Raw genomic sequence first — 20823 nt, 5'->3', positions numbered from 1 at the left:
AACGACGGGTGAGGTCGGTCGACCAACGGGGCTGGAACTGGACGTCTGGGCCTCAAGAGCGACTGCGGTCGCGTCGAGCGATCCCTGTGGATTTCTTCCGTAGCGTTGCTGTCAAAATGGCCCAGGGCCTGATCACGCATCTCGCTCTCTCCCAGCTGCCCGACGGTCTCCGATTTCCCAACAGCGCTACGAAACGTCGCGCATGCCCTAGAACCGAAACGAGGGCTCGTCGGCGCCGATGCCAGGCTGTGAGCCTGCGTCGGTCGGGGCAGCCGAGCTTCCTCCCCGTCCCTGGCTCCACCGTCCACAAAAACATCAACCACAAAACGCCTCACCTGTTCTTAAGACCGATCTGCCTTGCATCGATCCAATAGTGAAACGAAGGCAACTTTTGTTGTCGAATCTTTTCGAGATGCCTGGACTTCGGTCGGCCCTGGGCAACAGAGACTCGTGTTGTGCCGATTCCTGCGCCGCATCTCGTCGCGGCCAGCACCCTGGCGATCGACAATGGTCAGGGTTGCCCATGGAACAGGCCCCCGACGTCTTGGCATCGAATCTCATTCGGCGTCGCCTCCGTGGCCTTGGGCGCGCACAAAACGTCTGGGTCACACACCACCCACCACCACCCACAGCGACCTCCCCGACGCCGCGGGGCATCGAAGCATCTCTGGGAGGAGCTATCGCTGGGAGCTCGGGTCTGTACCGGTACAGAACTTCATCGGCTTGCGGGTGGTTCGGCATTCCTCCTCAGAACGATAGGCAGGCCAAGGGTTGGCTCACTGTGTGACCGTGCATCGATGCCAACGAGACACTGTGCTTCCCGAGCCCAGATGTGGCAACGGGCGTGCGATTGGCGTTACTCTTCTTGGCTTTTGTCCTCCCCCCCGGACCCGCGGCGGGGGACTGCCGTCCATGGGTCTTGGTTGCTAGCGATTGCTAGCGCGAAAAACTGCCCGCCTTCGCAACCTACCCGGCCTTACCCAACTTCACCTCAGAAAAAGCTGGTGAGATGGTGATCACGCCTGGCAGCCTTTCGCCACCAAGAATAGGACGATCCATTCTCTGGCGCATCCGTCTGGAAAAGCTAGCGTAGCCCTTCTCATAATTTATGCTTTTTATGCCGGCGACCCCTCTTGCTCTTCCGAAATCTGTTTCTCCAGACCCTGGATCCGGGGACGTCTCGGAGTGGGGACGGAATCTTGGAACAATCAAACGCGTTTTCGCATCAGCAGAACACAATGGCCGTTAGGGATCCAGGAAACCGGCGTCCTCCATTGCCGAATGCAGCGTTCGGGGAAGGGGGGGGGGGGGGGGGCGCCTCCTGATTGTATGTACTGCGTAGCGCCGCCAGCCCCAACCTAGGACCAGGAGTTCGGCATCGAGTGAATGAATATGTACTCCAGCAGGCGCCCTCTGGAACAGGAGAAGCACGCGGCATTGGCGACAACAAAAGACCGTTTTGTGCTGCGGTTATCAAAATGGGCGATGTGCTATCCAATGGGGAGATGCCTAATCCAGGGAACCTGAGGGTGTCGGTCGTCTGGGCCCGATGATTCGACGACCTGAGGCAAGAGAGCCGTGCCAGAAAGTTTCTCAGCTCAGGCTGTCTCAGATCGGCGAGCGATGCCTTGTCATGTCACCCACCGACAGACATGGCGACGCCCTGGATACCTCCTCCCTGAGCTTGCAAGCTGTCGACCAGAGACGATGCGCACCGACAACACGTTCTGCACACAGTTTGGAAGGCAGCCGTCTCGAACAGCCGGCGGCGCGTGCCGTTGCGTAGATGGCTATGTACCGACGTTGGGAGCAGACAACCTTCAGTGGACACGAGGTGACGTGAACTGTGGGGGCGTGGCCGAGACCCAATGCTCGCCGATTTCTCTTGTTTGGAAATGAGAGGCTTCCATTTGCCAGCCCCGAGCCTAAGAGCCGAAACACAAATGGCTGGAAGCAAGCGGTGGGCGCAGCTCCACAGCCCGACGAGGAAAGGGTGGGTCCATACATAACCCTAATACAAGGGTCAGGGTTGTTCTGCCTGCGCTCCAGAACCAACGGCGGGGACGACCGCTTCCAACGCTTCCCCATTCCAGCAGGCAACCATTCGCCATGTACTATAGTTACCTATTGACGTTTCCGCCATGTTCCGAGGCGTCTGATGAACAAAACATGCATGCGATGAAGCCAGACGTTCATGAGTGCCGGCAGCCACTTTTTATAGCCGATGATTGTACGCAGTAGTGTTGATTTCTTGCAATCGCCTGGATGTGGTTGTTTTGGAAGCAAACTCCAGTGCTTGGTTCCCTTGAGGTTGTCCAGCTTCTGAATACCTGCCTATCTATTTGCCCAGGACAGACAGCCTTCGACCCAACCTCCAAGCACACACAGCCTCGGAACGGGTAACCCAACCCGCATGGCTACCCGTATTTGCTAAACCACCGGGGTTTCATTCTGTCGCTCGCCAAACTCTACACTCTTGCTCGTGTCGGTGTTGATTTGGGCTTCGATGAACCATCCAAACTCGGCATGGGACCAAACAACTCCGTCCAACAGTGCCAGACCCGGCCCATGGAACACAACACTAGCACACCAAGCTCTACAGCACCCAATCCACCCCATAGCTGCTGCTACTGCTGGCCAAAAGCGGGGATTTGACGATTCCTCATCAACAGCGCAACGGCCAAGGCCTCCCCCAGCGCCCCAGCCGGTTTCTGGCCCGGCCCAAAGAAAAGGCTCCTGCAGTGGTAAGCTTATCGCCAGCCGGATCAGCCGTGCACCCGGTGCCCCCCCTGTGAGCGGGGAGCCCTCGGAGTACTCGCAGAGGCAGGCCTGGGCTTCTACGCCGACATCCACCGTCGACCCCCGGCTATCCCTTGCCCACCCTGACTATGGCCTTCCTGAGAAGCTCGTCGCCAACCTTCTCTCCCTGGGCATCAAGTCCATCTACCCCTGGCAGAAAGCATGTCTCCTTGGACCTGGCCTCTTGGATGGCGAGAGGAATCTCGTCTACAGCGCCCCGACGGGAGGCGGCAAGTCGCTCGTCGCCGACCTGCTCATGCTGAAGCGGGTCATGGAGGACCGCGACGCAAAGGCAATCCTGGTCCTGCCCTACGTCGCCCTCGTCCAGGAAAAGGTTCGCTGGCTGCGGAGCGTCGTCGGCGGAATCTCGCGCAGGGACCTGGACCATGCCGACGAGGACGACAGGAAAGAGTCGCCGTGGGCACCGCGGGCCGACAAGGATACCATCCGCGTCGTCGGCTTCTTCGGCGGGAGCAAGATCAGGGCGACCTGGGCTGATTTCGATATCGCCATCTGCACCATCGAAAAGGTGAGCCCCGCCGAAGACATGCCGAGGGAGCGAGAGGACCTAGGTATCTAACCCTTTACAGGCCAACTCGCTGGTGAACGCCGCCATTGAGGACTGTTTCATCTCCAAGCTGCGTGCTGTTGTGCTGGACGAGCTTCACATGATCGATGACGGCCACAGGGGCTATTTGCTGGAGCTTCTAGCCACCAAACTGCTGTGTCTCGGCCAGCCCATTCAGATCATCGGCATGAGCGCGACGCTTAGCGTAAGCTTGATCCGGCTGTGCGGTGCTGCGGTCCCCGGCCTGCTTTTCTGACCATGTCCAGAACATCGAGCTCCTGAAAACCTGGCTGGAAGCCCACTCCTATGAGACTCACTACCGCCCCGTTCCCATCCATGAACATTTGGTCTACGACGGGAAGATTTACGCCGCAGAGACCACCGCCGGCCTGCTCAAAACGTTAACCCAGCTCGGCTCGGCTCCTGGGTCGTCAGCCGGTCCAGGCCCGCAGCCGCTGAGGATCATCGAGCCCTCGGCACACAAGGAGCTCCAGTATCCTGTTCGAAACGCCGTCGTTGCCCTCGCGAACGAAACGGTCCGGGACGGGCACGGCGTGCTCGTCTTCTCGGGCAGCCGGGTCGGCTGCGAGTCGGACGCCTTGCTCCTGAGCCAAGTCCTACCGGGGCCGGAAGAGGCAGACCCGGCGATTCAGGAAAAGCGACAGGAGTTGCTTGGGGACTTGCGCAGCCTACCTACGGGGTTGGATCCAAAGCTCGGAAAGACGATCCCTTGCGGCGTCGCCTTTCATCGTGAGTGTCAAAATGCACCCTGGTCTGTGCGACCCTCCACTAACATACGGTAGATGTAAAGCCGCTTGTCTGATACCGTCCATCGCCGCGGGCGTCTGCTGACCATGCGAAGGCAGGACTCACTACCGAAGAGCGGGAACTAATAGCAAAAGCCTATGACGACGGCGTTCTCAAGGCATGCGTGGCCACGTGCTCACTTGCTGCCGGCATCAACTGTAAGCGAAGGCATTTTGTACCTTGTTGACCAGGAGGGGCCGGTAAAGCTGACCGGACAAAAGTGCCCGCGCGGCGCGTGGTTCTGAACAATGCTCGTATGGGGCGCGAGCTCGTCGGCCCGGCCATGCTGTATGTTGAAGAAAGACACGCTGGTGAAACAAACAGCAACGCTGACGCTCCGTAGGCGCCAGATGCGTGGCAGGGCCGGCCGGAAAGGCAAGGACGAGGTCGGCGAGACGTATTTGTGCTGCGGAAAACAAGACCTGGAGGACGTGATAGATCTGATGCACGCGGGTCTTCCGCAGCTTTCGAGTTGCCTCATCTCCGATCAGCGTCGCATGCAGAGGCAAGGAGCTCTCCCGACCCCACGCTGAGCGTTCACGACGAGCTAACAACAAGACGGCGAGACAGGGCTTTGCTCGAAATCATCGCCATACGTTTGGCTACCAACCGAGAGTCCATCGACCATTACGTGGCCAAGACCTTGCTCTACCAATCGACCGAGCCGGGTTCCATCCGCGAAACCGTCAACGCCAGCATCACCCGCCTTCAGGAGCTGGAGCTGATCAAGGTGGATGACTATGAGGACGAGATCCAAGCTACCCAGCTCGGCAAGGCGATCGTCGCCTCGGCGCTTGAGCCCGAGGATGGCATCTTTATCCATGCCGAGTTGAAGAGGGCGCTCCAGGCATTTGTGCTAGACGGGGAGATGCATGTGCTCTACCAGTTCACCCCGGTCCAGGAGCTGGAGGAGGTCATGGTCGACTGGCATGCCTTCTTGAACGAGGTCCAGAAGCTGGACGACAGCGGCCTCCGTGTCATGAGCCTTTTGGGCCTCCACCCTGGCGTGGTCAACAGCATGTGAGGCTTTCCGAGCTCGAGTCCCAGGAGACAAGAGTGACCCCTCCCCCTCCTCCGGCTAACCACTTGCATGCAGGGCGCTCGGAGGCACCATGAGCAAGGCCACGGCCGAGCAACGAGAGACGGTCCGGCGCTACCATCGGTTCTATCTGGCGCTGCAGCTGCGTGACCTGTGCAACGAGATGCCTGTTCACAGGGTCGCGGAGAACTACAACATGCATCGCGGGTCCGTTCAGAGGCTGGCCGAGACTTGCCAGGGGTTTGCGGCGGGGATGGTGAAGTTCTGCGAGACCATGGGCTGGGGGTGAGCATTGGCCTGTCGCTGCATCCAAGCTCCCGTGGGCGTCAAAGACGGTGCTGACCAAGACCAGGGCCATGGCGACCATTCTTGACCACTTCTCGGACAGGCTCAAGGCCGGGGCCAGGGCGGATCTCCTGGAGCTGGCCAAGATCACGTTTGTGAAGAGCCGGACCGCGTAAGCCCCCTTCACCCCCTTCCCGTCGCCGACAGCCTAGGTCTTTCTCGGGCCCCGGGCGCTAACCATGCATCTTGGACGACCGACCAGACGAATCCTGTGGGACAACGGCTTCAAAACCGTCGCGTCCATCGCCAACGCCGACCCGCAGGAGCTGCTGCCCGTGCTGATGCAGGCGCAGCCCAACAAGGTGAAGCTCGGGGCCAAGGACGAGCAGACGCTCCGGGACAAGCTGCTGCTCAAGGCCAAAGTCATGGTGGATTCGGCGAACAGGCTGTGGCGTAAGCCTCCCCCAGAGCGAGGGCTCTCCGATATCGATTTGTCGTTCAAGAGCTAACTGCTTGCCCCTGCCGTCTAGAATCGGAGCTGCTGGAGGAGCGTTGGGCCTTGGGGGAAGAATGATTTCCGGTGGGCTCGGTTACATTGCGGGCGCCCCATGGATGGCGCATGTGTTGTCCGAAGCGTTTCCGGGGTGTTCAGGCTGTTTTCGGAGCCCTGGGTGTGCCCGGGGGGCGAGGAACCGGTTCATGGACGAGGCAAGGAGCCTGGGAAACTCGGTAACTCTATTAGTATATGTAAGCAGCATCAGGCTTGCATGAGCTCCATGACATAGGGAGGATTTCTCTTGGAAATTTCAGCCAAGACAGCCATTGAGCTACAACGATGTGACTCCTCAGCTAAAGAAAGCAAACCGTAGCGTAGAACCCCTCGGGAAAGTATCCATGGATGACGGCAGCAACAACAAAACACCCATCACCCGCCGCGACGATGACATGAAAACCTCCTCAATCAATCTCGTCGTCCCTCAAATTAAACAAGGTCGCGTACACCTCGTCCGACTTCGACCTCACCGCGTCGTGGTACCACGCATTCGTCTCCCGCACCTTGATCCCCTTCACCAACCTCGCCGTCTCGCGCGCGAACTCAAAGTCGACGTACATGTCATCAATGTAGCTCACGGCGTACACAGGCACGTCGTTCCGACGCAGCTGCTCCTCGTCATACAGGTCCTCGTCCCACTCCGTTTCCTTCGCAAGCCGTGTCGCCACCGGCTCCATCTGCTTCAGTTCCGGCCCGGCAGAGCCGTCGAAGTGGAAGGGGAAGACCATCTCTCCGGAAAAGAAGAGGGGCTGTTCCTGCGGCGTGGACCGGAGGAAGCCCGGGTCGCGCAGCCAGGCGAAGCGGCTCGAGAGCTCCTGCCCGACGCGCTGCGCCGACCAGTCAGACGGCTGCGCGACCGTCTTCTTGGTGTTGTAAATCGACTCGTGCAGGAGCGCGTAGATGGGGTGGTGCTCGAACGGGACGTGAGACTCAAACGCCGCCAGGGAGGCCCGCGTGAGCTTGCCGGCTTGGTCCAGATCGGTCGCCAGGCGGAGGACGAGGGAGTGCACGCTGTCGAGCCCGCCGTGGCCGCCAAAGGCGAGGCCGAGGGTGAGGAACAGCTGGACCGTGAGCCGGCCGCCGGAGGGGAGGGGGATTCCCTGCTCGCCGCCGGCGTGGATGATGTGGTCGACTATCCGCCGGACGGCGGCCACGTCGGCAGGGTATTTGCGATAGTAGGCCTCGTTGCGTTCGATAACCTTTTTGTAGGTGGCGGCGTAGACCTCGTCCGGGCCGCGGAGGATCGGGGCGAGGCCGCCCGTCATGAACACCTCGCGGAGCCCCTGCGGGAACTTGGAGAGGTAGGTCAGAGCGACGAAGCCGCCGAAGGACTGGCCGAGGATGGACCAGGCCTTTTTGTCGGCGTCAAAGTGCTCGGTGAGCGCCAGGCGCACGGCTTCGAGGTCGCGCACGATGCTGTTGGCACGGAAAAGCTTGAGAAAGCGGGCCTGGGCCTCTTCGTCTCCCTGGGAGAGGACAAGAGGGGCGTTGATGGGCGTGCTGAGACCGGTGCCGCGGTAGTCGAGGTACAAGACCTGGTAGCCGCGGTCGAGGGCGACGCGGGTGAGGGGGTGGTTTTGGGGTTCGCGGTTCCCAAATCCGGGCCCGCCCTCGAGGTAGACAAGGTACGGCAGTTGAGTTTTGGCAGCGGCCTCTGGAGAGGGTGGGACGATGGGCCGCTCATTCTTGCGGACGGCGCGGCCGAATAGCGTCAAGGTGCCGTCCTCGGGCCTGGCATGGTTCCGGGGCACTTCAAAGAAGAGCTCCGTGACGAGCAGGCGGCCTGGAGCGAGGGTGCGCGGGGTTGGCGTGTAAGTCGGGGAACTCTCACGGTGGGCTTGCATGGTGCAAGAATCAAGGGGTTCTCACCTGGAAGCACATGCGACGCAGAGCGCACTAACCTGGCGAGCCCCACGGAAGCCATGGCGAACAATAAAGCCTGAGATTGACAGACGAAAATGCGATGTTACCTATTCAGAAACGTCTTGAGCGGTTGCGGAGGAGTCTGAGGAGGAGGTTGAAGAGAAGGCTGTGGGGGAGGTTGAAGGGCAGCTTCCATTGAGGGGCAGTTGGAGGTTGGCGTTGCTGGGCTCCATTCAGTTCTTACACATAACTCTAGTAGTACACACACACACACCTACCGACAGCGTAAACCTACTGTACCTTAGCTAGTTACCTTCAACCAGGTACCTGTCTAGGTACCTTCGGTTCGGCAAGGTCCTTCTTCGCGTAATAACACGTAAGCGGCCGAATTTTGTGAGATGTGGGCATACTTTGTTTCACGGCAGCTCTGACGGTTTGAATCACTTGAACCCCCCTCGACCTGCTCTCCTGCTCAGCTTCTACGCAGTAACAAGCAAGCATTCACTATGAAAGGAGAGAGATGAGCCCCTCTTTTGCGCCGAGAACCCTAACCCTGATCACACCGTTCGACTTGTACAACAGCCCGTGCCCCATGGTCGTGTGGTCGTTGGCCGAGGAGAGGAGGGAGAATGAAGAAGGGTTACGGGTTTAGGAGCCTCTGTGTGCATCAGGAATTACTGAACATGATTACGAGCGAGACAGGCTCAAGCTATTGTGCAAACAAAACCAACCCGGACAGCCAAACATCCGGTTCCGCCAACGCCAACAATGCATCATCAGCATCCAGCTGCCGCTCCACTCCACCCCTTACGCCGGCATGGCATCTCAGCTCGCCTGTTGGGCTGCGTTGAGCCCGACGAGCGGCTGCCCCTGACACAGCGGAATGGGGCCACCGTGATCCGTAGTTGAATGAAACATGCCAAAGCGATGCCAATCCTCGTTGTTCACAGGAACTCTTCCCTGTGCACGGTTTGCCTATCGGCACCCCCCACGTCGGCCTGCTCTCCGGATTCTGCCCGTTTTCGCGGCCTGCATTTCCACAGCCATACTACCACCATGACACACGGTACAAGCCCGATTGCCACTCCAATGCCGATCCCATTTCTGAACCTTGTATCGTCTCCTGATGCCGTTCCTTGAGGAGTCTCTGTCCCGGAGTTGTCGGTCGTCGTTGGTGCGGAGCTTGGGGATAAGAGCGAGGGGACATCCAGGCCGTGCACAGCGTTGCCGTTCTCTCGCACTTTGGGAATAACGGTGAAGTAGGCGCTGTTGGCCTGATCGACACCGTTTGGCCCCGTCCGCACGTTGAACCAGCACGCCGTATCCCAGGTGAAGTTGAGCACCGCGGGCACCGTCGCCTTCCGCCCGGGCGCGCTCTGCCGGTGAACTGATGAGCGATGGGTCGGCATGGGTTAGCCATTACCGCGATAACGAGGGCTTCTAGGCGTAGAGACTCGAGGTTGAATGTACCCTGTTCTCCCTTTCCGGGCTCGCAAAAGATCCAAAAATCAGCCTCGTCGCTGTAGGCTTCATAGGTGACCAGCACGATATCCATCATGTGGTAGGAAAACTTGGAACCCCTGGGAGGGTAGAAGAACTTGGGTCGTTTATCGCTTTGTCCTTGGGCTCCCGGGGCCAGGAGGAAAACGAAGAGGAGCAACGGTATCATCATCAAACGTGGTGCAAAAAGGGTCTTCCAGTGAACGAGCAACCCGGCCAGCTCGGCCATTATTTTGTGCTGAGTATCACCTCCCCGGCTGCGTCCTGGACAACGAAGGACAACAAGGCTCCCACGCTTAGCAGCGGGAAAGGGACCGAGAATAAATGCAGGATCAGGACATACCGTACGGCGAGCCATTTATCGTATAGAAACACGACGGGGACCTCCTCTCCGCATGTTCTTTGCGGATATCTCACCCGTGACCCTTGAGGAGTCATCCTCTGTATGGCGCAGATGAGTGGTGGCTTGATGCGGTGTACAGGTCTCAACCAGCTATGTTTGGTCAGGGCCAAAGATGTCTCTGGAGCCTTTTCCAGAACCGGAATATTTGCGCATGTGCCTTGGCGCTTAGAGAAGGCTGACGCCGATGGCTTCGACAGCCCACCTGTTCGGTGGGAGGAACAGGACACTACAAGAGCTGAGGTTGGCGTTGTTCTCGACGACTCTGTGGCTGGTTTCAGATGCCGCCCCTACCGCCGAGACCGCGACCTTTCATGTTGCTTTTCCTTCTTGCTTCAAACTTGCCGCAAGCACCGCGCGTGTGCTCGACTTGGATGAAGTTCAGCTCCTGGGGACCCCGCGAGGTTGCGAGGGGAATGCTGCGAGGCCTTCACCAGGCTTCATCGCCAGGAGATCCCCCCACATACGCCCTCGTCGAGTCAATCGCCCTCCCTCGAGACAACGAACGGCTGGCTGGGGTAAGACAAGGTACCTCACGAGGCTGTGTGCGCTGACAGCTACTGCATCCGCCCCGCGGTCGCCTTCGTCCCTGTAGATTCAAGAGGCGGAGAGTTGGGCCAGGCATGCGGTGCTTGCTTTCGTACCTATTCGACCTCATCTTCGCGGGTTTTGTCTTGGATCTCCAATCATCCAGTCCCGCTCACTTTCGATACGCATCCCTGATTTCCTATTGCCGCCACGCTTGGTCCTCGACATTCTCCCGGCATGGAGCCCGCTGGTTTGGCCATCGGGGTCGCTGGCCTTGCCGGTGTTTTCAGCACATGCACTGACTGCTTCCAGCTCGTGCGAAACGGATGTTATCTTGGACGGGATTCTCCGAGAATTGAGACGAAAATTTGAGAACCAACGCCGCCGATTCTTAACCTGGGGCCGAGCATGTGGCCTCGCCAACAGAGACCACCTCCGAGAGAACCTACCCTGGGATGATGCGGTTGGAGCCAAAGTCGGAGAAACCCTGAAGCAACTGACCGCTATCTTTCATCACCATGACCAGCTACGTAGCCGTTACTGCGTCTTCGTGGACGCTCCTGGCTCTGGAAAGAAGCTCGCCATCGCCATTTTTGGGAAGCTGGCATAAAAGCTGCCGCTTCGAGAGTCCGGCCTCATCAAGATGCCGGAAGTTGCGTGTACCGGCTCAGCTGCGCCATCCTCCATGATGCGTCCTGCCACCATTTCCGATCCTCCAGGCGATCTCGACTGGGAGCTCCTCGACCAGCCCGGCTCTTCTCGCCCCCCCAAACGGCACATGTCGGCTGCTTTCACGTCCTGCACCGCGTGATCTGCAACGGCCAACTCCTTGTAGCCTACCCTGATGAGCCGAGTTACCACATAGAAAGCGGAACAAAATCAGCAACGGGTTGTCGTCGATGAGGACTAACCTCTCCGCAATCCGGTAGGCTGCACCTCTCCGGTACATGCCCAGTTCATAGCGTTGCCTCCTTGGTCCATCACAGCGGGCACCTCTCGTTCTCGAGGTTCAAGGAGTATACATGTTTTCATAACGCCAGCACCACACACATCACAGGGCCCACAGGCCCATGCATCCGCTTACTGTCGGACTCACCGTGCGAGGAGCTGAACTCGCTCGAACTCACAACAGATTCACCTCAGCTTTTCCCAGAGATGGAACTTCTCCCTCTTTACGACTGGTTCTACCATAACAGGACCTGGATTAGCTATCCGCGGAAGGGGAAAGAAGACGGGGAACCTTGGTTGACGAGGTTGGCCAAGTCGTTTTTCCAATGCCTCCGCATGCTTGCTGGAGAACTTCCCGACACGGGAGCTGCAGGCCGAGGAGCTCCGGCACAACGAGCAACTCGTGGTCTACAAAAGCTCTCCAGAGACTCAATCCGGTTCTTGACCCGCCCGCGCCGTTAGGCGGTCCAAGACGTTTTGGGAGACGCTCCTCCACTTTTGGAGAGACTGAAAGCGAAAGCCACGCCCGTCGGCCCTGGATGAAGAGATGGATGCTGCAACATCGAGCTGATTGAAAGGCAATGCTGACGAGCCACAGAGTTTTGGAGATGGGAGCATGTCGTCAAGCGAGGACAAAATGTCTGCTCATGCTGACATCGAGGAAAGCCGTTGAGAAGAAATCTGCTCAGCCCTCGAGAGTTCCGGGATCCGAGCCTTCTGCAGTTGGTCCTAGCTGTATCATCCCAGATTGCCTTTCATGTGTTTCATCAACAAGCGACGCCAGTACTGCTGCCATGTGAAATCCAATCAGCTATTATTTTGCGACTGGCCCTGCGCGATGTTGAGAAGGGCGTTCTCGTCTTCGTGGAACGTCAACGCGCATGGGAAGCACGAGGTTCGGTTAGGCCGATATTTTCGGATTAACATTGTTGTTGACCCGAGCCGAGCCCCGATGTTACGATAACTACCCGTCCCATTTCTTTTTCGTTGCGGCTCCGAACTCTTGCCGAAGACTCTTCCAACATCAAACACCACGGATCCGGTCCAGCCGACCATCCGTCAAACCGCCATTCTGGAGCAAAAAGCTCCATCTCGCAAAGAGACAGGTATGTTGAGAAGTTGCATTTTTCATTTGTTCCCCGCGCCATCGTGATGATTTCCTTTAGCTCTAGATCTGGAGCTGCCGTTCTTTGAGACGCAGCAAGGCAGACACTATTACACAGTCTCTGATTCTGGCCGCAACGAGATATCTTGCTATTTTGCTCTGTTATTTCGGCCATGCGACAAGCCGCTAACCATTGGAAAAGATAGTTTTAATACATCGCCATCGAACCCCTGCTCTCCGCTGAGACATTTTTTGGCGAGGCTTTGTGAAACGCGAGTTTGTTGGCGACCCGTTGTCCTCGCTGGCAATTGAGGTCGAGAGCGCCATACCTTGGAGCCGGATTGGTGGGAGCCCGCCTGACAGCGCGCTTCTTCTCCTCCTACGGCCTGTCAAGATTGGGGCGACGGCGGCAGCGCTGCCAGGAGTAAACAAAAAAAGAAAAAAAAAAAAGCCTGCGTCGTGACGGCACGGAGGGCGGCCAGCAGCCTCCCACCACCATCATGGCCACGCTGGACTCGGCCCTATCGGCCCTAGAAAAAGACTTCACTGTCGAGGGCAGGAAAAGCTCCCTCAGATGCCCTTTCGCGGCCACGCGGAAGCCGGTCGACAGCTCTCAGGACCCGGCTGACGCGGACGACCCGACCCCACATAAATCCTCAGACCCCATCTGCGCCGCCATGCTCGATAGCGGGGCCTCCGTGACCGCTCCCCCTTCCAAGTGCCCGATCCGCTTCCTGGACAAGCACTCGCCTGAAGAGATTGCTCGGTATGTGGAGACGCACAAGCATGCCATCCCGCGGAGCCACGAGGTGTGCGTCAGGCGCTACCAGCGGGACGAGGAATCGCTGAGGAAGCTTGATGCCAAGTACGTGAGCCTGGCGAGCATGGTCGAGGACCTTAGTCACGTCCACCGCCCGATGCTGCCGCCGGCCGATGAGAAGCAGCAGCGCGACGCCAGCGATCAATCAAGCAGCAAGCGGGTGGAGGAGTGGACGAGGACCATCGTGGTCGGCGAGCCCCAGGACCAGGATCCTCTTCCGATCGAGGTGGCCGTAGAGGACGACAACGAGCGCGAAGGCCGCTTCGACCGCCCGCTGCGCGACGTTCGCGTAGGGGAGTCTCCCAGCCGGCCCTGGGGGATATCCGTGCCCTTGGAAGCGGGCGCTCGCCGGCGGGAACCGTCGCGGCCGAGGCCAGTGGACGAAGCCGTCCGGGCGACCGCCGGGGCACGGCAGCAGCAAGCCGCACCCGGGAAGTGCCCAGTGGACCACGCCCGGATGTGGTCGGGAACGACAAGGCAGGAGGATGAGTCGCATCCTCCGCCGCCGCCTGACCCTGCAAGAGCCGCGCCCAACCAGGACGGACCGCGGTCCAGCGACCCCCGACCGACATTCATCAATCTTCCCGAGCTGGGCCCGCAGAGCCAGGAGCGGCCGGGCCAGCCCCAGATTGTCTTCAACATCTCCGGGCCGGTCTTTATCGGGTATCCCATGGAGCAAGCCATTGAGTTTATGCGGCAGCTCCGCGGGCAATGAGGAGGAAGCCTGGAAGTTTCGAGGAGGATTCTTTTCTTCTACCGTTGGCTGGTGTTGGGTGGTGTTATGCTCTTAGCGGTCTTACCTATTTCTGCATTGCGAGGCGGCGTTTTCGGGCTGGGAAATGGGATCGGCTGGGAACTCTGTTTGATACCTCTAGCTACTAGTAGCATTCGTCATGACACGATGACACCATACATCGACCGGCTATCTCCCATGTCAATTCGTGCCCAGGGAGTTCTTGATCTACCGCTTTTGACCGTCTGTGTCTATTGCATTGCGGCCTAGGCCGTTTACTCCATGTAACCAACCAACCTCTTCCCCTCCCCTTCCAACGCCGAGATGCACGAACAAGAACAAGCATGAATCCAACCGATGAATTACCCAAACATGTCACTACAGGCAGCGCGGGTTTATTTCCTCCTGCTACCGCTGCCGTTGGCTCCATTCCCGCTGCCCGTCGCCCCCTCGTTGTTACCCCAGCTGTCATGATACCCATCCCCGTGCGCATCCCACAGCGAGATGTCGTCATCATCCATGATGACCGCCGCATCCAGGTCGTCAGGATGCACCATCCTTCCATGCGCGCCATCGCCATCCTCGTCAAGCACGGCCTCGTCATCGCCCACGCCGCCGCGGCGGCCATCCAAGAGAGGATCGCCCGCCTCGAGCCGGCTCGGGTCGGCCTCGCCGTCCTCGTCAAGGTCGCCGCGCCCGGCGGCCAGCTCCTCCGCACGCGCCATGGTACGGCGATAGATGAGCAGGCCGACGAAGAAGCCGAGCAGGCCGAACACGACCATGCTCGCGTAGTTGATGAAGCGGTCCAGGCCGGTCATGGCGTCGCCCGAGTCGGCGAGGAGGGCGAGGCGCGAGCCGATGAAGACGTGGATGAGCAGCTTTGGCCTGTTTTGCGTTTGTCATGTCAGACGTCGTAGGACAACCCCCCCCCCCCCCCAAAAAAAAAAGGGGGGTAAACAAAAAAGGGGGCAAAAGGAAGGGAAAACTCACGTCGCCGCCGCGGTGGCCAACACGAACCTCCCCAGCCCGACCCTCCCCACCGTTCCCAGGAACCCGTTGCTCAGGCTGTACGGCAGCGGGCACAGGCGGACCATGACGAGCACGCCGACGCCGTCCCGCCGCAGCACCTGGCCGAGCGCCACGAACCTCCGGTCCCTGCCCACCAGGCGCTGCACGTACCCCGCCAGCACGCCGCGGCTCGCGACGAAGGACGCCGCCGACCCGCACACGGTCGCGGTCGCGGCGACGGGCCAGCCCAGCGGGAAGCCAAAGACGAACCCGGCGGCGGTCACGCACGTCGAGTAGCCGACGAGGGGGGGGAACGCGGTGGCCGCGGTGGCCAGCCAGATGGGCAGCCAGCCCCAGGGGGCGGCGCGCCAGCTCGCGGCCAGGGGCGCCAGCGCGGCGAAGACGCGGTGCGAGTAGACGAGGAAGAGGATGGCGAGCGCGGTGAAGACGCCGCTGGCGAAGAAGGCGAGGACGCGCTGGAGCGGGGTCAGGGAGAGGTAGAGGCGGAGGAGGTTGCGGAGGGCCGAGGCGAGGGCCTGGGAGAGGCCGGCCAGCAGGGACCGGGCCGTGGTTCGCAGGTCGGCGGACGGGTGGTGCTGGCTGCTGTGGATGGAGGAGGAGCGGCGGGAGGAGAGGCGGCGCGCGCCGGCGGGGGTTGGGCGCGGGTCCAGGCCGGGCGAGGGTGGTGGCGGGGGTGGTGGTGATTGCTGGAGCCGTCCGAGGAGAAAAGGGAGTCGTTGTCATTGTCGTAGTGGTCGGCGGAGACGGAGGGGCGGGCGGTGGGGGTTTTGGATCGCCCTGGAGAGGCATCTGTGTAGCCCATGGTGGTGGTGGTGGTGGTGGTGTCGTCTCGGAAGGATGGCATGGTGGTGGTGGTGGTGGTGGTGGCCCCCGACCGAGCTCGAAAGCGGTGGGTTGAGAAAGAGAGGAAGGGGTCTGCGTATGCGTATGCGTCGTCGTCCCGGGGGGGAGGGGGGGGAGGGGGCGCGACGAGGGCGTCCAGCAGGGAGGGCGGGCGGGCGTCACAAGGAGAGAGACCACGCTTGCTACCTGGACATGCTTTCAAACGGAGCAAGAAGCCAAATGCTGTTGGGATCTGGTGATCGCTGATGCGTCGTTGATGGTGTCGGGAATGCCTTGGGCCCCGAACGAAGCGTCTGGAGCAAAACAACAACAACAACAGCCGAAAAAGGAATCCAAAGTTGAGGTTGAGCTGAAATTCCTACCGCATGGATGGCCGACCTTGGTCGGGGTCGAGATCGTCGATGGAGCTCAGGGATTGCCAGAGTTGGGTAGCATGCTCAGCCACGAATCTGACTCCTAATCCCAAAAAGCGGAAATGAGGCGCCGTCGCGCTGCGGCGTCCAACCAGCACAATGCGAACGCGTGTGGCACAGAGAGTCGAGCGCGACGATGTCCGGTAGGACTACGAGTTACATCGTATGAAGTACCTACTGCCTACACAGCAAGTGGCCGACTTGAAAGCACGTCTGTGGTGTCTCCCCCTTTTTTTGATTGATTGATTGACCACTTCCATGCATTCCATGTAACTATAGTTAGTACGTACTGCTGCACGGTCGGTACTTACGACACCCTGGGTACCACATGGTACGCGACGTTACCTACGGTACGGTAAGGTACGGCCGCGAGGCTGCTGCAGGCTCCAGTTCGGGCCGAGCCCGGGAACCGGGTTCTCCAACGTCATTGCCAAGCCCCTGGACGCGTTGAAGGTGTCTAGCCCAGCGTTCTTGGCGCTCTGCAGCTTGCGCGGGACGACGTGTTGACCTGTTGACCTCGTGGTGGTGATGATGGAAAGGACCCTAGGTAAACAAAGAACAACCAGGAGACACGGAGCAATCATCATCCGCCACTCTCCACAAGAATGATGCGTAAAAGTACGTCAATAGGTAGGTATTATATGCGTCTCCTCATTGCCCGGCTAGACAAGTCTTCCAAGCGACAAGGGAAAACCAGGAGGGGCAGGGGGGTGGGGGAAGAGAGCGCACCAAGCCGAGCCCCCTCTCTGCCTCGCAGCCCACCTCGGACGGAGATGGCTGAGATGGCCGAGATGGCTGATTACGGCCCCCTTCCATCTCATGGCCATCACCGCCCGCGTCCCGCGGCAGGTCCCTTGGGCGGCTCCTTGGTCGCGGCAGACGGGTCCCTCACCAGCAGCTTGACCTTGCCCTCGCCGATCTCAACGCCCTGCGACAGGATATCCACCTCCTTGGCGGCGCCGTCCTCCTCCTTCCTGACCAGGGCCTTGCCATCTCGCGACAGCGACCGGTCCCAGCTCCTTGCATCGATGCCCAAGATCCCCCCGGTGCTGTTCCGATCGCCCGGCACCGAGAACTCGCGGTACGCATAGCGCCACTCGTTCAAAAACGCCCTGACCGCCTTGCCCACCTTGTCCTTGCCGTTCTTGCTGTGGTGGCCCGTGCCCGTAATGGCGTAAATGGGCCGCGGCTCGTCCGCGTTCTCGGCCAGCACGCCCTCGAGGTACTCGACGGCTTCCTCCGGGTGCAGGCCGTGCAGGTCCACGTAGATCTCCGGGCACGAGGCGCGGTCCTTGTTGCGGTCCTCGTAGAGCTTGGCCGCGGCCTCGCGATGCGCCTTGCGCATCAGGTCGTTCTCGCTCTGCCCGCGCAGGCTGAGGGCCTTGGCGGCGCGCGCGTCGTTGCGGTTCCATGCTTGCGCCGCGCTGGACATTGAGCGTCAGCATCACCTGTCGAATTTTTTTTTTTTTCCTTCCTGTCAACCACATACCTCTGAAGGAACTTGTTACGCAGGCCGCCATGCTTAATGGCCTCCTGCCTTGCCTTGAGATACGCCTTGTTGGCCCGCTCGCCCGTCTCGAGCCAGGGGATGTGCTTCGGCGCCGGGATCGCCTGCGCCGCGGCGCTGTTCTCGCCGTTGCGGACGTTGGTCGAGCTGCCGTTGCGGGGCGCCCTGCGGTTCGCCGGCGAGGCCGCCGCCGGCGCCGCAGGCGCCATCTTGACGATGTCGGCCAGCGTGCTCGGCGCCCCGTTGTCCTTGTGCCCATGCCCGTGGCCGCCGCGCTTGCCGTGATGTTTCTTGCCCTGCTTGACGACGGCCGCGCCGAGGGACGGGAATGCGTCGGCGTCATCCAGCGGAGGGGCTGATTGTTGGTTCTCCTTTGGCTGGTGCCGGCTGCCCGGCCGCGACCGGGGGCGGTCCGGGTACCCGGGGTGGCCCTTGAAGCCGGGCGGCGGCGTCACCCCCAAGGCCGGGTAGCTGGACGACGCGGGGAAGATGGTCAGCTGTTCGGGCGTGCCGGGCTGGAGCGCCGGGAAGCTGGTGTAGTCATGCAGGTTGACGGTGGCGTGCTGCGTGGGCGGCGTGCCGGACCCGTCGAGGTGCAGCCGGTTGACGGAATGCGCGGGGTCGTGAGAGAAGATGCACGTGCTGCCCGCAAGGCAGTTGCCTGCGATCCAATACCTGCGCAGAGGAAACCCCGTGTCAATCCAAATCCCACGGCGCCAGCGAGCTCCCGCTGCCAAAAGAAAAAAAAAAGAAAGGTCCCTGGAATACTCACTTGCAAATGTGGCTGCTCAGGTCGTGGCTGAAGCGGCAGTCGGCCCGCAGGCACTGGCCCGTGGAGAGATAAAACTTGCAAATGATGCTCGATTTCGGCTGCTCCGCGGGCGTTACGGGGCGGTGCTCGGAAGTCGTCGCCCGCCCAATCACGATGCGGCCCTCCTCGGCCTGGCTGCCCTGGGCCGCCTTGTCCTGCGCATGGCTCTCCATGAAGGACGCGATGGTGGCGCCGAGGTCGTAGCCGTGCACGGCGAGAGCGGCGCTGATCTCCTCGTCCGTCTTGGACTGGCCCAGGATCGATCGCAGCATGTCGTAGGGAGTCATGTCTTGCTGGTGCTGGTCCCGCGTCGAGACGAACTCGGGCGCGCTGACGTTGAGCCCGTTGGACCCGCCGACCGACGACGTGACGCTAACGGCATCGTCGCTCACGAGCCAGTCCACATTGTCCGACTGGTAGTCGCCAAACACTTCCTGGCAAGGCGTCTCGTCGTGGGCGAACTGGTAGGCGTTGAGGCTCGGGCTGTGAGGCACCGGCGTCGCGAAGGCCAGCCGCGGGGAGGGACGCGGGGAGCCGAAGGGGGACGCCGTCACCGACTTGGCTCGGCCGAAGGGGTTGTGCATGAAGCCCGGAGGGGCGAGCGGGCTGACGCCGAGGCGGGGAGAGCTCGAAAGCGGGGTGGAGGAGCCGCGCCAGGGAGCCGGCGAGGGCCGCCGGAGGATGGTCTGCCGGATGGCCGGCGGCGACGTCGCGGTCCCCCCGCCTTCTCGATATCTCCACAGCGCATCCAAGATGGCATTTTCGAGGGCTTGCCCCGTCAGGGTCGTCTTTTCCTTGAGTATCTCCTCCAGCTTGTCCGTCTTGTCCTCCTCGTCGATGTTGGGGTCCTGGAGGACCGGGAGGCAGAGGTCGTACGTCTCGTCGGACACCATGATAACGGCCGGGGATGCTAGGAACAGGTGGTGGTAGAATTAGGGGTGGGAAGCGAGCGTCGGGGGTGACTCGGAAGGCGTTGGAGCTCGTGGTGTATGCGTATACTCGAGTCCGGGGTTTGGAATCGGGGGGTCTCGAGCCGCAGGGGCAACGAAATCAGGAACAAGAACGAAGCAGCGCACAGCGTCGGGCAGAAGCAGAAAAGAAACCAGGGATTTGTGTCGCAGTGGATATCAACGAGCGCTGGACATGTAGAAATCACCGGGGCGGTCTCGCGAAGGGGGTACCCGAATGTGTCAGCACCCCTGGGTCGGGCAGCCAATGCTGCGTCACCGCGACGACCGAGCGGAGCCGCGATGGGAAAGCCAGAGAACGTGGAGGTTTCGGCAGTGCTGGTCGTCTAGGTGCATGCTGCGTATTGTCATGAACAGCGACCCGGACTGGTTGTCGAATAGAAAAGGGAGCGAGACCGCATGCAGGGCAGAGCAGCAGGAAGCCGAGCGTGGGCGGTTTGTCCGGGCGGTCGGGTCGGCAAGGTGCCCGCTCCCCAAGCGATGGATGGGGCGAGTTTCGGGGGGGGGGGGGGGGGATTCGACGCTGACGACGGAGAGGGATCAACAAAAAGAAGGTTGAGGGGCCAAGGTAGCACACAGAGAAGGCAAGGTTGGGTGAGCCTCAGCACGGAGCAGAAATCCGAGAGGGGAGCTCCTTTCGGAGACGATGCAAGGGATGATAGCCCGAGATTTCAGGAACGGAGCTGATGCCTGTCGATGAGGAACGATGCGGAGCGTTGACGAGGTTGGAGCGGATAACTAACGAACGGATAGGCAACCCGCTTTCAGCTGAGGACCAGATGCAGCGGGGATGGCAGCCCTGAGTTGGCGCCCGGCTGCTGATCAGGGTCAGGGGGGAAGCGTGGGGTTGCTGCACCGTGTCTTGAGCCGGTGGATTTCGGAATCCACACCGTGCTCGTCCAGGGTACCAGGTCTCTCTCTCTCTCTCCCCCCCCTTTTCAGAGCGTTGGGCTGAGATGCGCTGTGACGGACCGAACCAGGGGCAAATTGAACGTCTAGGATGAAAAAGCAAATGACAAGAAGAAGAAACATTCAACCGAAAAAAAAGCGCTTCTTCTTGTAGTACTGTGTACATACTAGTAGTATACACAGTAGATGGTGGGTTCTTCTTGTACATAGATGTAGAGCACGCAGTTGGGTTATGGCATCATCATGACGATCAAGACGCTCGCCACCATCCACACCACCATGGCATCTGGCAGATGTGAGGTGCCAAATGACCTGCACGGTGCGTTGCAGCCGCATCCTTGGTAGAGTTACCTACTGCGTACAGCCACTGACACCCCCAACGTTACCTAACCTAC

At 60.4% G+C, this 20823-nt stretch overlaps 6 protein-coding genes across 6 annotated transcripts; 2 read left to right on the top strand and 4 right to left on the bottom strand.

Moving 5' to 3' along the window:
* Positions 1-3055: 3055 nt before the first annotated feature.
* Positions 3056-6072, top strand: VTJ83DRAFT_2311 (uncharacterized protein; the record flags this gene model as incomplete). The annotated part of the gene is made up of 11 exons (XM_071008568.1): positions 3056-3328; positions 3390-3572; positions 3634-4117; positions 4234-4332; positions 4396-4462; positions 4518-4679; positions 4745-5194; positions 5271-5498; positions 5566-5670; positions 5761-5951; positions 6029-6072. 11 exons carry the CDS (start codon positions 3056-3058, stop codon positions 6070-6072), a joined length of 2286 nt encoding a protein of 761 aa, XP_070868851.1.
* Positions 6073-6455: 383 nt separating this feature from the next.
* Positions 6456-7975, bottom strand: VTJ83DRAFT_2310 (uncharacterized protein; the record flags this gene model as incomplete). The annotated part of the gene is made up of 2 exons (XM_071008567.1): positions 6456-7834; positions 7921-7975. 2 exons carry the CDS (start codon positions 7973-7975, stop codon positions 6456-6458), a joined length of 1434 nt encoding a protein of 477 aa, XP_070868850.1.
* Positions 7976-8858: 883 nt separating this feature from the next.
* On the bottom strand, positions 8859-9586 carry VTJ83DRAFT_2309 (uncharacterized protein; the record flags this gene model as incomplete). The annotated part of the gene is made up of 2 exons (XM_071008565.1): positions 8859-9301; positions 9385-9586. The coding sequence occupies 2 exons, from the start codon at positions 9584-9586 to the stop codon at positions 8859-8861; spliced, it is 645 nt and encodes a 214-aa protein (XP_070868849.1).
* A 3309-nt stretch (positions 9587-12895) lies between these two features.
* VTJ83DRAFT_2308 (uncharacterized protein) lies at positions 12896-13930 on the top strand (the record flags this gene model as incomplete). Its single annotated transcript, XM_071008564.1, has 1 exon — positions 12896-13930. The coding sequence occupies one exon, from the start codon at positions 12896-12898 to the stop codon at positions 13928-13930; it is 1035 nt and encodes a 344-aa protein (XP_070868848.1).
* Positions 13931-14343: 413 nt separating this feature from the next.
* On the bottom strand, positions 14344-15821 carry VTJ83DRAFT_2307 (uncharacterized protein; the record flags this gene model as incomplete). Its single annotated transcript, XM_071008563.1, has 3 exons — positions 14344-14833; positions 14939-15663; positions 15723-15821. The coding sequence occupies 3 exons, from the start codon at positions 15819-15821 to the stop codon at positions 14344-14346; spliced, it is 1314 nt and encodes a 437-aa protein (XP_070868847.1).
* A 1238-nt stretch (positions 15822-17059) lies between these two features.
* Positions 17060-19444, bottom strand: VTJ83DRAFT_2306 (uncharacterized protein; the record flags this gene model as incomplete). The annotated part of the gene is made up of 3 exons (XM_071008562.1): positions 17060-17657; positions 17723-18415; positions 18513-19444. The coding sequence occupies 3 exons, from the start codon at positions 19442-19444 to the stop codon at positions 17060-17062; spliced, it is 2223 nt and encodes a 740-aa protein (XP_070868846.1).
* Positions 19445-20823: the final 1379 nt, after the last annotated feature.

Source organism: Remersonia thermophila, chromosome 2 (genome assembly GCF_042764415.1).
Source record: "Remersonia thermophila strain ATCC 22073 chromosome 2, whole genome shotgun sequence".
Classification (NCBI taxonomy): domain Eukaryota; kingdom Fungi; phylum Ascomycota; class Sordariomycetes; order Sordariales; family Chaetomiaceae; genus Remersonia; species Remersonia thermophila.
This window is presented reverse-complemented; position numbering and strand designations above follow the sequence as displayed.